This window comes from Octopus sinensis, linkage group LG5 (genome assembly GCF_006345805.1).
Source record: "Octopus sinensis linkage group LG5, ASM634580v1, whole genome shotgun sequence".
NCBI classification, from domain to species: domain Eukaryota; kingdom Metazoa; phylum Mollusca; class Cephalopoda; order Octopoda; family Octopodidae; genus Octopus; species Octopus sinensis.
Genome location: NC_043001.1, coordinates 88,745,859 through 88,763,358, shown reverse-complemented (window position 1 = coordinate 88,763,358; position 17,500 = coordinate 88,745,859). Strand labels below are relative to the sequence as shown.

General features: G+C 35.0%; 1 protein-coding gene across 40 annotated transcripts in view; it reads right to left on the bottom strand.

Moving 5' to 3' along the window:
- Positions 1 to 1,697: 1,697 nt before the first annotated feature.
- LOC115212079 (calcium/calmodulin-dependent protein kinase type II delta chain) overlaps positions 1,698 to 17,500 on the bottom strand; it is a 429,066-nt gene continuing 413,263 nt past the window's right edge. For 38 of the 40 annotated variants that reach the window (XM_036502876.1, XM_036502877.1, XM_036502875.1 and 35 more), the window contains 3 exons: positions 16,647 to 16,757; positions 5,923 to 6,037; positions 1,698 to 2,376 (listed from right to left, as the gene is read on the bottom strand). In XM_036502876.1, the coding sequence (XP_036358769.1) occupies positions 2,256 to 2,376; positions 5,923 to 6,037; positions 16,647 to 16,757 (347 nt within the window). In that variant the 3' untranslated portion in view covers positions 1,698 to 2,255. The remainder of the gene's footprint in view (positions 2,377 to 5,922; positions 6,038 to 16,646; positions 16,758 to 17,500) is intronic. The other 2 variants (XM_036502884.1, XM_036502903.1) reach the window with 1 other exon arrangement.

The following is a 17,500-nucleotide window of genomic DNA, read 5'->3' as shown; positions in this document are numbered from 1 at the left end:
GTGTGATAACACTGTGAGAAACCAGCCAAGAAAAATGCAGGCATCTTGTGTACACAGTTAAGTTGTTAGTACTACACAGTTTGACTAGCCCTAGTTAACTACTTAATGCACATACATACACACACCAAGTTAAAATTGATATCTTTTTACCATGTTGTCAGTAAAATATTATGAACAAAAATTATATATGTATGCAAATATACATGTGTGTATGCATGTGTGTGTGTATGTGTGTATATAGATATATACATATATACACATACACACATATACATATGTGTGTATGGATTTATATATATATATATACACACACTTGCACACATGTACACGCTGTGTTTAAATATTTGTGCATATATGTACACAAATGTGTGTGTGTGATTAGATGTGTGTGTATATATATAAATACATATATATATGCACATAGACATAAAATAGTTAAATCTGTTGATTTACTTTATATATTATTTAAATTTAAATTTTGTTAATTTACAACACAGGTCATAATAGCAAGAATATTAACAGCGAGAGAGAAACAAATCTGATGGTCATAACAATAACAATAACAACAATAATGATAATAGTAATAATAATTATAATGCTAATAATAATAATAATAATAATAATAATAATAATAATAATGATAATAGTAATAATAATAATTAGACACTTTGGAACAATTTTAGCATCAAGTTAGTTTGTTGTGTCCAAAAAGAGAAAGAAAGGAAAAATGAAATTGTTCATTATACAGAGTTTGGTAGATTTCTATCAATAGTTTGTAGCAGAAGCATGGGTAACCACCAGAAAGAATAATGATGATGAAGGGGGAGACAGAGAGAAAAATGGGGAGAGTATTGTCATTTTTGTTTTCCTTGCTGGTACTGAGAGGAAGTTAAAGAGTAGGCAGATCAAGAAAGACAGACATTAGATCAACAGGTATCAGAGAAATAGATAGTGAAATATCCCATAAAGAGACAGATAAATAGTTAGATAAAGAGTTGATGGTGGGGGCAAGAGTTGTGGAGGAAGAGGTAGAGGACACTGCTGTGGTTTTGTGTCTGTAGTCTAATTTGTATATTAAATGAGATTGCTGCAAGTAGTACCCCTGCCCCCACTTTACACAGCCACTAGTAGTCACGGCAACCACATCATATAAGGGAAGGATCTGAGTATTTCAATATTATATTATGGGTAGACGTGGGGGGAGGGGGATAAAGGACAAGGACGACAACAACAGCATTAATATGTTTTTAGAAGGAAGAGGTGCTGTTTACACATAACCCCCAATACATTATTGTTTTATATTTTATCGACAACTCTGCACACAGCCCAGAAGGATGAAAGGCAGAATTCACTGCCAGTTAGATTTGAACTTAGAACAGACAGGTTATAAAACTTTAGAATAAAGTATCTTGTACATTTCTCTATACACTGTGCCATCATCAAAGTGTGTGTGTGTGTGTAATACCTCTAGTTATTTTAACTTCATCAACCCTGATAACTTATAAGATACCCTAAATTATTAGGGTTAACAGTAAATAGATGGTGATCCGTTAGATGTACAGTGAAGTGTACAATGGTATTATTGTTTAGTTGGTACATGGTGGGTGTAGTAGAGTTCTATAGTTGAGGTATAGAACCATAGTACAATTGGTCTATAGTGGTAGTATTGTATAGTTGGTATATAGTGATATTATTGAGTTGGGTTGTGATGGCTGGGTAGTTTATGTGGTTGTACAGCTGGTATAGTTTTGTGGTAGTGTTGCATCATTAATGTATAATATTTATTGATTGGATGGTATGTATGTCTAGCTGGTTCACAATGGTGTGGTACCCTAATTGATAGAATAGTAGAGTGGCTTGCATGTGTGTATGTGTATACATATGTGAGAGTGAGCAAATGATAAAAAAGAAGAGTAAGACAGAAACAGCGAGAGAGGTAAGCTAGAAGAAGAGGGAAAGAAACCAAGAGAGAAGTAGCAGGACAGAGATACCAGACAAGGTGAAAAGACAATAGGAGAAAAAGTCTATGTAAGTGGTTAGTAGCAACTTTTTTTTTTACATCTGCTTATTGTGGTATTTGTCGTAATGAAAGAAGTCGATATCTTCATCATCATCATCATCATCATCATCATCATCATCGTTATCCTGTTGTTTGTAGTGGTCATGGTGGTTGTTGGTGGTTGTCGTAGTTGTAGTAGTAGTGGTGGTGGTAGTAGTTAGATTTGTTGATAGAGTTAAGTAGATTTTTTACACTTCTATTTTGATGAGACAGCTTGCAATGATCCTGAGCGATGAAAATGTACATTCTGCCATTTGCCATCCTTCCTTTGCCACACTCTTGTCTCCTCTGACTGAACAGTGATTGGAACACCATCTCTGAAATTACAATAACAACAGGAATGAACAGTTTTACTCATGGATTACTTACAACCGAAATACATACCTCACTGTGGTACTCATAATATTAAAATATGCAGTTAATCAAAATGTATAAAATAGGATAGATTTGCTACAGACTAAATACCTTCAGGACTAAAATGACATAGATAAGGGGTAACCAAAGTTCCTATCTTGTTAAGCATTCTCTGTTGTTGTTTAATCTGAGACCACCTTTAGTCCTTTGATACAAATTATCTGTTTTAAAAGGAATCTAAATTAGAACCTTTCATTAAAATTTCAAGTTAATTTATGCTCTAAACACCAGCTTCATAATTACAGTTATTTCACTAAATTTGTTATTTTCAAAATAAATCAAAAGAGAAGTAGTGTTTTTCAACAGAAAGGGTTAACCCCAATGTTCTGAGATCACAGCTTATAACTCTCTAAATATATATATTAACAAGGCAGTCTCTAAGTGGTTACTTGACCTGTTAGAAATATCAGCCAAATCTCATCAAATCACACCTTAGTGTGTAAAGTAAGTGATGATACTTATATGAAGCTGGACTGAAAAGTTCATGACTATGAAAGAATGATGCTAGAGCTGTGAAATCTTGCATGCATTAATTTCAACACTTATTATTAACAACTACATTGTTTCTTTCCAGGTAAACACATATCTGATTGTTAAAAGAAAACTAGTAGCAACTAGTAGCAACTTCTCTTGAAAATGGGCAAATTTCGACATTGTTGTGTTATCAAGTTACCTGCAGAAAAACGGTTTAGCACCCAACAACATTCATGCTGACATAGTTGCTACATTAGGGGATAACACTCCAGCTTTACCAACAGTGCAAAAGAGAGCTTCTGAATTTAGGAGGGGAAGAGAGAGTCTTGAAGACTGCTGCCACCAAGGAAAACATTGATCATGTTCACCACACGGTGATGGATGACAGGTGATTGACTACAAATCAAATAGCCAATGCTATTAGCATATCCCATGAGATAATTCAGAATATCCTGCACAATGAACTTGGCATGACAAAGGTTTCTGCTTGGTAGGTGCCATGTCTTCTGACACCTGACCATAAGCACACCAGGCTGATTATATCTTGGAAAAACCTGACATTGTTTCTGGCAGATCCAGCTGGTTTTCTTGAATGTTTTCTAACCTAGGATGATGTTGGCTTCATCACTTTAAACCAGAGACAAAGAGATAATGAATGCTGCTCCAAAGAAGGCCAATATCATTTCATCTGCAGGGAAGGTGATATCCTGTTTTTTTTTATGCAAAAGGCATTATTTATTGACTATCTTCAAAAGGGCCACACCATCAATGGAGAGTACTATGCCAACTTGCTGAGGTAGTAAGTAGAGGCTATCAAGACCAAACACCTAGGAAAAGTGACAAAAGGGGTCTTGTTTCATCAGGACAATACTCCAGCACACAAGTTCTTGGTTTCAAAGGATGCTGTGCATGACTGTGGTTTTGAACTGCTTGATCACCATCCCCATTTTCCTGATTTGGCCCTATCTGGCTATCATCTGTTCTCCAACATGGAGAAACACTTGGTAGGAAACCACTATCGCAGTGATGATAGCATCACATCTGCTGTTGATGACTTTTTGACCAACAGGTTGAAAGCTACTTCACCAATGGGATTGAAACACTGCAACACTGATGTAGACTATGTTGAAAACTAAACCTCATTTGATCACAATTCATGAGAGTATCTTGATCAGTCTATGAGCTTTTCAGCTGACCCTCATACAATCATTTAGTCCTGAATACCACTAAACAAACAAAATGATTGTGGTTGAGGTTCTTTTGATTGCAGGTTTCTTTGTTCAAAATTGACAGCAACATAGTGCTATAAAAGTGAGTAAGCTAATTTACATATTGATAACAGTTTGTAACAGGAGCTAAGAATGGTGAATATTAACTGGTGACCAGGGTTTTCAAAAGGGCCTATTTAGTGAGCAGTGATTACACATATATAAGATCGTGTTAGGGAGATGACATAATGTAAGCAGGAAACGTTTACTATATTGTAATATAAACTGGTATTGGTAGAAGATTTCATAAGAGGTAGAGTGAGGAAGATTTGGTTAAATGTAGTTAAGTGAAATGTGAGGAAACTAAACACCACTGATTAGATGTTTTTTTTTTCCTTTACTTAGTCTGAAAGAAGAAGTGCTCATGAACTTTGCAGACCCTCTGAAATTGGTGAGCTTGATGTTGCTAATGTTTTGTGTCAAATGTTGCAGATAAACACCTGTAGAAAGGATATGTGCAGGGCAGAGATTCCAGTGGAGCAATGTTCTGGGGGGGGGGGGAAGGACTGGAGATAGTGGTTATTGTGGGATCAAATGGGAAAACTGGATGAACAAGGTTAACAAGAAGTGGAGAGATGAGTGGGTTGAGGGGGCCTGAATGGAAAAGATACATCAGTCATCCATCCAGTTTCAAGGAACAGAGACCATTATAGTGGCAATATAAAATACAGAGAGAAGAGACAGCATGCTTATGAATTAGAGGCTGAAGCATGACTGTTAGCGATTTAATGCCAACAGTTGAGTGGTCCTTCTCTGGAACCAGTCCAGGACACGTTTGTGTGCACGGAACAGCACCTTCCTAGATGTGGGAGAAATACTCCATTGGCAGCTTCCCTTAGACCTCGCAGATTGTCAGCATATGTTAAGGGCTAAAATGTTTTCTGGCCTTAAAGAGAAGGGATGTGGTCCTAGCTTTACTAAAGGTGTGCTTTTACCAGGAGAGATCCTTGGTGAAAATGAGGCCCAGCATTTAGAGCAATTGTGAGGGCTCAAGCTGAGTGCTACTCATGTTTAGGGGATGTGGTGCAATGCAGTGGTGTTTTCTTGGTATAAGTAAGGCTTGAGTGTTTTGCATTTAAAAGAATGATGCATTTAAGGTATCCTTTTAAGGTATCCATTCTGGAATCAATACAAGTTTGGTGCATAGTGTTTAGGTTGTGTGTGGATAATGCTTGGTGGGGAAAGGCTGGGTAGGAATGAAAGGTTGGATTATTTGCATAAGAATGGGTATTGTTAGGTATGGTAACACATAAAAGAAAGTGGGGGACAAAGATTAAACCTAGGGGTACACCAGAGTTGACTGAGAGTGGAGCAGTAAGTCAATGCATTCTGCAATGATGCATTCTGCAATGATGCATTCTGCAATGATGCATTCTGCAATGATGCATTCAGATAGGGAACTACTGATTCAAGAGATGAGAGATGGACGAAGTCCATTAATGGGAAACTTTTCTAGATCATATAAGACTGAAGTATAAAGAAGCTGTGTTGCATATCTATGCGATACTTACAATTATAACCCTCAACCAGGGTCTAAACAACAAGCAACAAGTGACAAATCATGTACAGAGAAACAGATTTTAAAAGAGTAATAATGTCGAAAACAATGAGGACGACAGTTATTATAATGATGGTGTTATGTTGATAGTGATATTATGATGATAGTGGTAGTGAATATAGTGCTGAGATTTAGAAAGTTGTCTTTACCTGTCAATATACTGTGTGAGTCGAACATAGGCAATGCATGCTGCATCGTCACCAAGAAGGTGTACATGAGGGTTCAAGATTGTGGTGTTCAATGTCTTACTGTTCTTTGATAGCACTGCAAGGAGAACAACAACAACATAATGATAATGATGGAAACAAGGGAGACAAGACAGTCAGACAACTAGGGAGAGTGAGATATGTAACTCCAGAGTAGAACACAACTAAAGTGCCATAAACACACAAAATTAATAAGTCAAGAAAATCACAGACTTCCAAATCAGCTTTCATAAATTTTCCATCTCTGGGCTAAAAAATAAAAGACAATAATAATAATAATTGTTTCTAATTTAGACACAAAGCTAGTAATTTTGAAGGGAGATGGTTTGTTATTGTATAGGCTCCGTACTTGACTGGTGCTTTATTTTATCGACTCTGAAAAGATGAAAGACAAAGTTGACATTGATGGGATTTGAACTTAGAAAAAAGACCTGAAACAAATACCCCAAGGTATTTAGTCTTACACTAAAATTTCAGCCAACCCATCACCTTCAATAATAATAAGAATAATTAATACTACAGGCACAAGACTTGAAATATTAGGAGGAGGGCTAATCGATTACATTGACCCCCAGTGTTCAACTGGTACTTATTTCATCAACCCTGAAGGGATGAAAGGTGAAGTTGACCATGGCGGAATTTGGACTCAGAACATTAAGACAAACAAAATACCACTAAGCATTTTGTCTGGCATGCTAATGATTCTGCCAGCTTGCCATAATAATAATAATAACAATAATAATAATAATAACAATAACAATAATAATGATAATAATAATAATAATAATAATAATAATAACAATAACAACAACAGCAATAAAAATAATTGTTTCAAATTTTGGTACAAGGCCAGCAATTCTTTAGAGGGTGAGAGTTAGTAAATTACACTGACCCCAGTATTTGACCCTGAAAGAATGAAAAGCAAAGTTGACCCCAGTCAGAAATCAGATTGTAAAAAACAGAACAAAATGCTGCAAAGTATTTTGTCCAATGCACTAACAATTCTGCCAGCTTGCTGCAGTAGTTGTAATAATAATAATAATAATAATATTTTCTACTCTAGGCACAAGGCCTGAAATTTTGGGGAGGGGACTAGTTAAACTACATTGACTCCAATGCTCAACTGTACTTATTTCATCAATCTTGAAAGGATGAAAGGCAAAGCTGACCTTGGCAGAATTTGAACTCAGAACATGAAGACAGATGAAATACCGCCAAACATTTTGCCCAGCATGCTAATGATTCTGCCAGCTTGCTGCCTTTATAATAATAATCCCTTCTACTATAGGCACAAGGCCTGAAATTTGGGGGAGGGGAATAGTTGATTACATTGACCCTAATGTTCAACTGGTACTTATATCACTGACCCTGAAAGGATGAAAGGTAAAGTTGACTTTGATGGAATTTGAACTCAGTATGTAAGGATGGATGAAATGCTGCTAAGCATTTTGCTCAGCATGCTAACAACTCTGCCAAGTTGCTGCCTTAATAATAATAATGATGATGATAATAATAATAATAATAATAATAATAATTTTTGATGTAGGGACAAGAGTATATATTTCAGTAACCTGTTATAGTAATTATAGTAACAATTATAGTAACCTAAACATTTGATTGATATTATTTTTATCATCTTGATCAAGATTGAACACAAATGTAAAAGTACATGAATAAAGCAAGGCATTTTGCATGGCATATTCTGAAATACACTACCCTTAATATTAATGAGAACAATAATAATAACAATTATTATTATCATTTCTAATATAGGGACAAAGCCAGTCATTTGGAATATTTTATTGATCCCAAATGGATGAAAATCAAGTTGACCTCTGTTGGATTAATACTGATGGTGATAATTTGTTTTGCCTAGATACCAGTCAAACTAGAGTAAAAAGATGTATGTATATTCATTTCAAGTGATACCAGTAACATCAGGTCACAAATCTCATTTGGATTAGCAAGAATTAGTAGAGTATTGGACACAATGCCTAGCAGTATTTACTCATGTTCTTTATGGACTGAGTATATCTTGCTAAAATTGGCCTTGTCTTTCTTCCTTATGAGATTTATAAAATGGAGTCTTAATTAAGTACTGGGTCAATTTTCTCAATTGCTTCCTCTATTAATGTGTGGCTTGCTGCCAACAGAACAGAATGGGTAGAGCATTGGATAAGATGTCCTAAGGTATTTAGCAATGTTGATTTATTTTACGAGTTCAAATCCTACTGGGGCTGACCTTAATTTTCTCTGTCTGCAGTTAATCAAATAAAGACCTAGTAATATAGTGAGGTTACTTTAATTGGATGTTTACAACCCCAAATTTGAGGCTTTGTACTTATGTTAAAAATCTTTATTGTAGCAATTAGATGATGGTTGACAGTATTGGTGGAGCATGAAATAAATGCCTTATTAACTATTAAGATACAATCATTTAGATTCTGACTTCAAATCTTTTTCTTATTATTTGTGCTCTTGCAATAATTGCACCAAGGTTGACTTTGCTTTTCATTGTCCTGGTAATACAAACAACTTTTGTTTCTGCAAATATGTAGCCTTATGTTAGAAATCATTATTTAGAGACACGATACTTACATCATGAAATGCTTGGCTAGAGAGATTTTCGCATTTAAGAAAACTTCAAATACAACACCAGTAACAATATAACAACACTTTAGCAATGTAGCAATGTGGGTTACAAAATACTGCATCTGGTTACCATGGTTACAATTTTAACAGGGAATAAAGGAGAAGGCTAGTGGGGACGGAGGAAACTACAGCTATTGAGCAAAGCAAGCTAAGAAGACTGGGTGAAGGACAGGAAACCAAGAGATCGTGGGGACGCAGATCAACGAGGAAAGTTGAAGTGGGGTAAAATAACAGGCAATCTCAACCTTATCTCTAGAAACTACATGTATTGTAGTGGAGGATGGAAATGTGAGGTGGGGGGAATATTAGTTGTGCTCATATAGACATGCTAACTAAAATCAGAGATAAATGGACTGCAAGTCTGTGGTTGTGTGCATTTATGTATGTGATGCATGTCTGTATAAAATAATGTCAAAGAAGCCATCAAAGAAAAAAATAAACGAAGAAAAGAAAAACTTCATACAAATTTCAAATGTAATGTTGAAAAGGTGTCCCTGGTCCCTAACTGGAAAAGAAAATCTTGAGTACAACTATAGCTTACTGGTGATGGGAGATGGTAACGGCTGAAACAACAGCCATACTAGATGGGGGTGGATTTCAAAGTATTAGCTTCCAATACACAGCAACATTTTCATTGTAGGTTAATACTGCTGCCTTACAGCAGCAACATTTATAGAAAACATTAGAATAGTGAATTGAATTTGCTCCTAGTATATTACTGGTACTTACTTTATTGGGGCCAGAGGATGAAAGGTAAAGTCAATTCTAGAAAGGTTTCAACTCAAAATGTTTTAAGGACCTACCTAAATACTGTCAGGTATTTTATGTATTTTCTACAGATTCTACAATGTATTGCCCCCAAATGTACTTTATTTGCTGCTTCTTCTATCAATATTTATCTCAGCCTATATGGGAGGAGCTGCAGACTGTGTCATTAAAGTTAGGGTGATACATTAATTAAAAACATGAGACAATACTCAGCTGGTTAACATGGCCCTGTTAACAACTGACTTTGCTGTTGCCAATATGTCTTCAGTTTGTGCTGTGGTGTTTGTTATTGTATTATCATAATACTGAATCAAACTGGAACTCATCTGCCAAGAGAGATTGTATTCTGTGTATCAAATTCTACAGGAAGTATGGTGAACACAGAACCACACCACAAACTACCTAGCTGCATGTAAAAATCAAAATTGGATGAGGAATTTAGTTTTAAAAATGTTAACTAAAACTTTTTCAAAATTCATCTCAGTAATTCAAGATATTAAAAAATCACAAAAGCTGGTTGAATATTTGAACGGGTTGTGAGTTGGTACTGAGCTATAGGTGATATAATGTACAGGTATCAAGCTACTACACAGCCACAAGTGCTATATGTACAGTTGTCTAGACACAACACATTGCCTAGTCAGCAGGCTAGACAAATGATTACTGAAGTGGAGTATTGTGGTAGTTATAATAGTTACACAGAAGATGGAGTGTGACAGTATAGTTGGGTAGATATAGGAATGATGGCACTTTTATAAGTATAGTGGTGGCAGTTGTAACAGTATAATGATGGTTGAAGAGGAGTAGCAGTGGTCAGAAACGGGTAATGGCAGTTGTAGAGAGTAGTGGTGATTGTATAGAGGTGATTGCTGAGCTCTGGTGATAGTTGTATAGTGGTAGTGGTGGTTGTAGAGGAGTAGTGTCAGTGGTTGTAGAGCGAGTAATAGTGGCTGCAAAAGTGGTGTGTGTTGATGATTGTGGTTCTAATGCTATGATAACTGTAACTTTACATAAAACTGAACAATCAAAAAGTGAGCATATATCCACTTAGCACCGAGTTGTAATTCTCTTTGAAATCAACTGAGTATAAGATGTCTTCTACATTAATTATGCAGCTTATTCTGTATCAATAATTCACTAATGGCTCTTCTTTAGATACTTAATTCAATAACTGTGTGCTTATTTAAATAATACTTTGTGGGAAACATACCACACATGCACACAAACACATACAATTTTACAAGAAAAGAGGTTGAGAGTGACCTCAGAGATTTTGTAGATTACTGACTTCAACAAGGTTACTGTGTACATTTCCCCTAACGTCTTTGTTCCTCCCCCCTCTCCACACACATCACTGTCATATAGGCAGTGTCATTCATGAAAACATGTCTGGCCATGGGAAACATAACGTACTTGGAAACGAGTGAGGGTTGGCAACAGGAAGGGCATCCAACAATAAAAGATCAGCTTCAATGAATTCCATCTGACCCACATAAGCATGGAAAAGTAGACATTAAAATGATGATGATGATGAAGATGGTGGTGAATCTTCATTGTTTGATGATGAGGATTCAGCTGTTTGATCAACTGCATTACCTGCTCCTGAATTAATAAGTACAAGGGGGTACCCAAAAGAAACTGGAATTTTGCAATATTATTTTTCACTTAGCCGTACATATTTACACTTTTATTGCCTTCAACGTATTCTCCATTTGAAGCACTACATTGGTCCAGATGTGTTTTCCACTGTTTGAAGCAGTTCTGGAACTCTTGCAAAGTGATGCCTTTTAACGCCTCTGCCATGTTTTTCTTCACCTCTTCCACATCTGCAAAACCTTTTCCTTTCAGTACTTTTTTATTCAGGAACAAAAATGTCACAGGGAGCAAGATTAGATGAATAGGGAGGGTGAGTAAGTGGGGTCATGCCATTTTTGGTCGAAAACTGCCTCACACTCAAGGTGGTGTGCACTGGCATATTGTTGTGATGAAACCATCACTCTCCACTTTGTCACAAGTTGGGGCGTTTTCATCTCACCACATCTCACAAATACCTCACAAAATGTCTGGTTAACAGTTTGACCAGGAGGTCAAACAAATTGTGTGAACAATTCCTTTCACATCAATGAAACAAACCAGCATCATCTTGACATTGGATTTCACTTGATGCACTTTTTGTGGGCATGGTGATACTGAATGCTTTCATTGACTTGATTGCTGCTTTGTTTCCGGGTCATGGCCACAGCAACAACTTTCGTTGCCAGTGATGACCTTTGAAAAAAGGTCCCGATCAACTTCCAACTGTTCTTTCAGATCATGGTACACAGTCATGAATGCTTTTGATCTTCCGTGAGCAAGTGAGGTACAAATCTTACTGCAACTTTTTTCATTTGCAATTCCTCATTCAAAATTCGTTGGCTGGAGATCCAGAACATACCAGTTGTATCAAGAAGTTTGTCAATTGTTCAGTGTCAGTCCTCCAAAATCAGTTCATGAATTTTCATGATGCTTTTCATTCAGGAGGTCGACAGTCGCCCTGAACGAGGTTGATCTTCAAGCAACAAGGGACCATTCCTAAAGCAAGAAAAGCACTCGTAAACTTATGTTTTGCTCATGGCAGTGTCTTTGTAAGCTGTTTGAAGCATAACAACTGTTTTAGTAGTTGTTTTCCCAGGCAGAAAACAGAATTTCATGGAAACATGTTGTTCCTTTGTTTCAGCTATTGCAAAACTCAATGAACAAAGGAGAAGCACTGTGAAACAAAGATACTCCACTTGGCAGCACAGCACCACCCCACCCGATAATGCTGGTTGGCAGACTGATGCTAGAGGGTTGCATCAAGTGATGGAAGCTTGAACTACAATGGGGTTGTCCAACAGAGAATGTTTCTAGTTACTTTTGGGTACCTCCTCGTAAATGGCTGTGGCTGTGTATTCCACAGACACGTGTATTCTTAACATAATTCTTAAGCAGAATCAGTATGATATAGTATTTGACAAGGCTGTACTTTTTGAATTTCAGATACAATCCACCAGTCAAGCTTCTATAGTTTCTCTCTACCCAACTTCACACACAAGATGTAGCTCAAATTAAGGTTACAGAAAACAAACATCTCTGGTCAAGATATCATACTGTGGAATTGACTCCAAAGCCTTATGGTTATGGAGCAAACTTCTTCACTATTCAGTCATACTGCACCTACATGTTCTACATCAATGATTCACTAATGGTTCTGTGTGCTTGTTTGAGTAAGACCATATGGAAATCATGCAATACAAACATATATAATTTGACAAGAAAAATGTTGGCAACAGTGACCTAAGAGTTTTTCCAAGCACTAGCTTAAACAGATTTTGTGTGTGTGTGTATTTATATATATATATATTTTGCTTAGGCATTGCAAGACTAATAACCTGGTGTAGAACTCAGTATATGTATGCTTCAGAATGAAGTGTTTGATGAGTATAGAGCCATAATACGAAAATGAGATAACAAAGAAGTAAATGATTATCTTATAAACCTTATTAGCTTACAGCTGTTTCTGCTATAAGATGCAGTGAACTGTCAGGCACTCAACTATGAGTCCACAGCATCTTATTACAGAAATAGCTGTAAGCTAATGAAGTTCATAAAATCATCATTTATTCCTTTGTCATGTCATTTTCTTATATATATATATATATATATATATATATATTCAGATGAATATGGTACTTAAGTTGAGGAACCAGAATTTAGTATGGTATTATCCATACAATTTAAAATAAGGTGATTATAATTGTTGCTTATTTTGATTACACACACATATATATATATATATATACCTTTAGGAAGACATTTAGATTAATAATTATATTTCTCTTCATGAATGGAAATTTTGAACTATAATCTAATAGAGTTCTAAATATTGGTTATATGTTATGCTCTACCTACCACATTACACAAATATATATATATATATATATATATATATATATATTATATATATATAAATTATAATGTAGAGTTATATAATACTTTAAAATGTATTTTATGTAATTCATACATAATTTGATATAGAAGTGCATAAGCAGGGTAGAGTGGATAGGTATTTTTTATTATCAAAAGGAGACAGTCTACTCAGTGTTTTGCTTCAGACTGGGCTCTTAGTAACTGGAATTGAAAACAATTTACAGGTCATATAAGGGTGTATTGACCTGGATGGATGTGCATGCATGGGAGGAAGGGTGATAATTCTAACAAAACTCATTTAAAGATGTAGAAATTGTGTTATGTGGAAGTATGTCTGGCAATCCTTAGTTCTATTCATGTTTGTAATCAATAGATTAAACTGAAACTAAATATGAGTGTGCATGGCATGTATGTGCTTGTTTATATCTGTGATCATTTGTATGAATGTTGCAGTGGTTGTGCTGTTATTGTTCTCCAATCAACGGATTATCTGGTCATTTCATGCCTTTGAAGCTGTGTGGAATAAAAGATCCCTCTCTTGAGAACAGGTAAGGGTTAGCATTAGGAAACACATCTGGCTGTAAAACAATAACTAAAATAACATATTCATCCAACCCACGGAAGCATGGAAAAAAGGATGTAACACACACTTTCACACCTACATACATAAACATACATATGTGTGTGTGTGTGTGTGTGTGTATATATATATATATACACACAAACATGTATACATACTACACACATATATATAAACAAACACACATACGTATACAAAGATATATTTATATATATATATATATATATATATATATATATATAATATATATATATATATATATTCTGTATTTTGGTTAATTATAGTTAGTGTAGCATGCTTTACTACAGAAAATCTGACTACTGTTTGACTTACCATTTGAACGTTTATTGTGAAGAAATGTGTAGATATAACATAGTATGATGTAGACATGTGTGTTTGGGCCATTTGTTGATGGATTTTTTTTAGTGTGAACTAGTATGAAGCATCTGGGCTGTATGATGATGGATGATAAATGAATTAAACAAGGCTGGACATTAACACAGATACCAAACCTGGATTATAAGTTTTAAATAAACAAAATTCCATTCTTTTTTCTTGAGCATTCCAACCTAACAGAACTCTGTGCTTTTAACTATGGATTTAAACTACTTTGGAAGCTAGACGTTTCAGCAAAAAACAAAACAAAACTATTGAAAACAAATGGAAAAAAAAACAAACAAACAAAAAATGAACATGACAAAAACTGAGGAACAATTCAAATAACAACAACAACAATAGCAGCAACAACAAATATATTGCAGTAATATGATAGAGAAATTTCTATGTAAAAGGTGCTTCTAATTTAACATTTTAAAATATGAGGTTGCTGGAATTGAAAGAGATAGGAAGAGTGCTGGACTAAGTCTCTATTTTTGCCATTCTTCTAAGTTATTAGCTGGAATTCTGTTGAAGTTTTATTGTAGCTTTCATCATCAAAATCTTATTAAAATAAGTAACAGTAATGAAAAGTTTTTAATGTAATTAACTATTATAGTTTAAAATATAAAAAACAATTTAATTGTTAAGATTATCAATGAAAAGTCTAGAAAACAATTTCACTTTGAACAAGGTTATTGTTAGACATCCAAGTTATGCAAGAATTAGTTACTAATACATTCCATCAAATTATCTTGTAACAACCAGCAACCTCAATGAAATGTTGGAATATGTCATAATTTATAAATATACCTAACATAATGAAAGGAAATACCCTGAAAATCTATACGCAAATATGTGTTTACAAATTTATTTGTGTGTGTATGTGTTCAGTGAATCTGTGTATATGTAGATGAATGTCTGGCAGTAATAATAGCATGGATGTACTAATACTTCCATACAATTGATCTACAATACAGATATGTGGCAGTGCTATTAGCCTATATAACTCAGAGTGCTACACATCTAAACTCTGAAAGCCTTAGTTCAACAACCAGCTCACCATACCAATACTGTAAGTAATGTCATTTTGGACATTATTCACTGCCACCATTATGCGAATCGTTTGTGAATAATAAGCATCTATAGGTTCGATCTTAGTTTCCATAGTACTAAATGAATAAAAACTAAATGTTTCTCTGGATAATATATAGGTCAATCATTTTCCCATGGGAAGATTTAAACTTAGCTATCTAAGCATTCCTCAGTTCCACAATTATGCTGTTGGTCACAGTACTGCAAAGTACACCACAATATGGTACCTACTTACACTTACATAGATTGCACTGTTGAAAGTCATATCTTGATTATGGACACAGTACATTGAACTGAAAATACACTGTGATGTCTACTTACAATGAAGTGGTCTGGGCTGTTAACAGTTTTCACCTTTTTAGATTTCATCCTACCAACCCAATTGTCCACAACTTCTTTCCATTTTTTCACTCTGATATACATTAGTAGTTTATGAGAAAGAAGTAAATGAGCTTCATGGGGTTAATGTTTAATGCTCTAGGACCTCAATCTAAAAGCTTCACATTCAGTAACAAAATTTACCTGTGAAAAGTCTTATAACTGTATACTTGACATGAATGTCAACTCAGTCTCATATATATCATTTCATAGTCCTATATACTATTCCAATGTGATACCCATAAGATAACCTATTTCTGTGTCATAACCCCTTCTTAATGCCATATATTTTACCTCAGAGTTGTATAGCCTACCTTGATGGTGCATTACTGCTTTCAAATGAGATATCCTATTTTTGTCATTTATTTTACTTGATCCTTATGTATTCCACATCAAAGTTATATCCCACCCCAATGTCACATATTCTTTTTCAAAATGACATTTATACCACTTTAATGTAAAATATCTTGTTTCTATATTACTTACTCTGCAGGTGAAATCTTATCACAACCTGCCTCAATGTTGTATGTCTTCATTGTGAAAACCTTTCTTTGAAAAGAAGCCATGCTTTAGAACTATCACATCACTGCAATGTATACTTGTTGTTATAAGATAAGCAATCAGGATGACGAATGGGGGAGGGCAAAATACACAGGGAACACCTCAGCCAGTACAAATAAATACAAAACAGAAGAGGTGATAGAGTTTAGGAAGAGGAAGTAGGAGGCGAAAGACAACAAGGACAAGAAGATGAAGCAGTAGCTGCCTAAGATATCTAGCTGTAGCAATGAGCCACCTATGATCAGTCATCAGCATCAGCATCATCATCATCACCAGCATCATCATTATGATCATCAGGTTCAGCACTTACCAGGGTTGTCAGCAGGAAATTTGCCTTGTTCTACGATGGTGGGAGTCCGAGGGATACAATATTCCAATATTCCATCATTCTTAGATATTGTGTCTCTATGACAGTATTTAGCTTCAGTAAAGAGAAGAGTAAAACAGGGCATTAAAACCACCAATTCATGGGCTAGTGAGCTGGCAAGCTGGCTGGACAGTTAGTTTGTTTAAAGCCGCTACTGCTGGCACAGCTAAACATTCTAGAGTAAGTCTTCAGTTGTCCTTCAGCAAACACAGTGTAATAGTCACAGCTAGTTCATGCTATCCACATGTGGAATATGGTTCTCTTATGGATAATATGGTATTCTTACAAAAATATGGGATAGCTTATGAAAAGTAAGGATGTATTATGGTCATAATGGATAACTAAAGAAGTTGCTTGTGTTATAAAGAACAGAGCAATTTGTAATGAATAGCAAATAATACATAATGAAAATATCAGTGCAAATTAGTTTAAATTCAGATATGTATATAAATATATATTACATCTGAACAATAGAAGCTGTGGCAATATAAATGATTTTTCATAAAATAAATGACATTAAATTTTCTCTTACATTTTTCAAGCATAGAAAAAACTCTTCTTCGTAATGCAGCAGGATAAAAATAGGTGTGAAATACATGGGATCAAAAGTTATTTCAGCTCATTCATAATATTTGGTATCATAATGAAGAAAGAGTACATTATGGCTTGAAATACTTAAAGAAAGCACAGAATGTCATCTATTTTATGATATAAAAAAAAGGTTACATTGCCATGCATTCTTTAATTCAAATTCTCAATACTATCAATACTACATACATTTTCTCAATATATATATA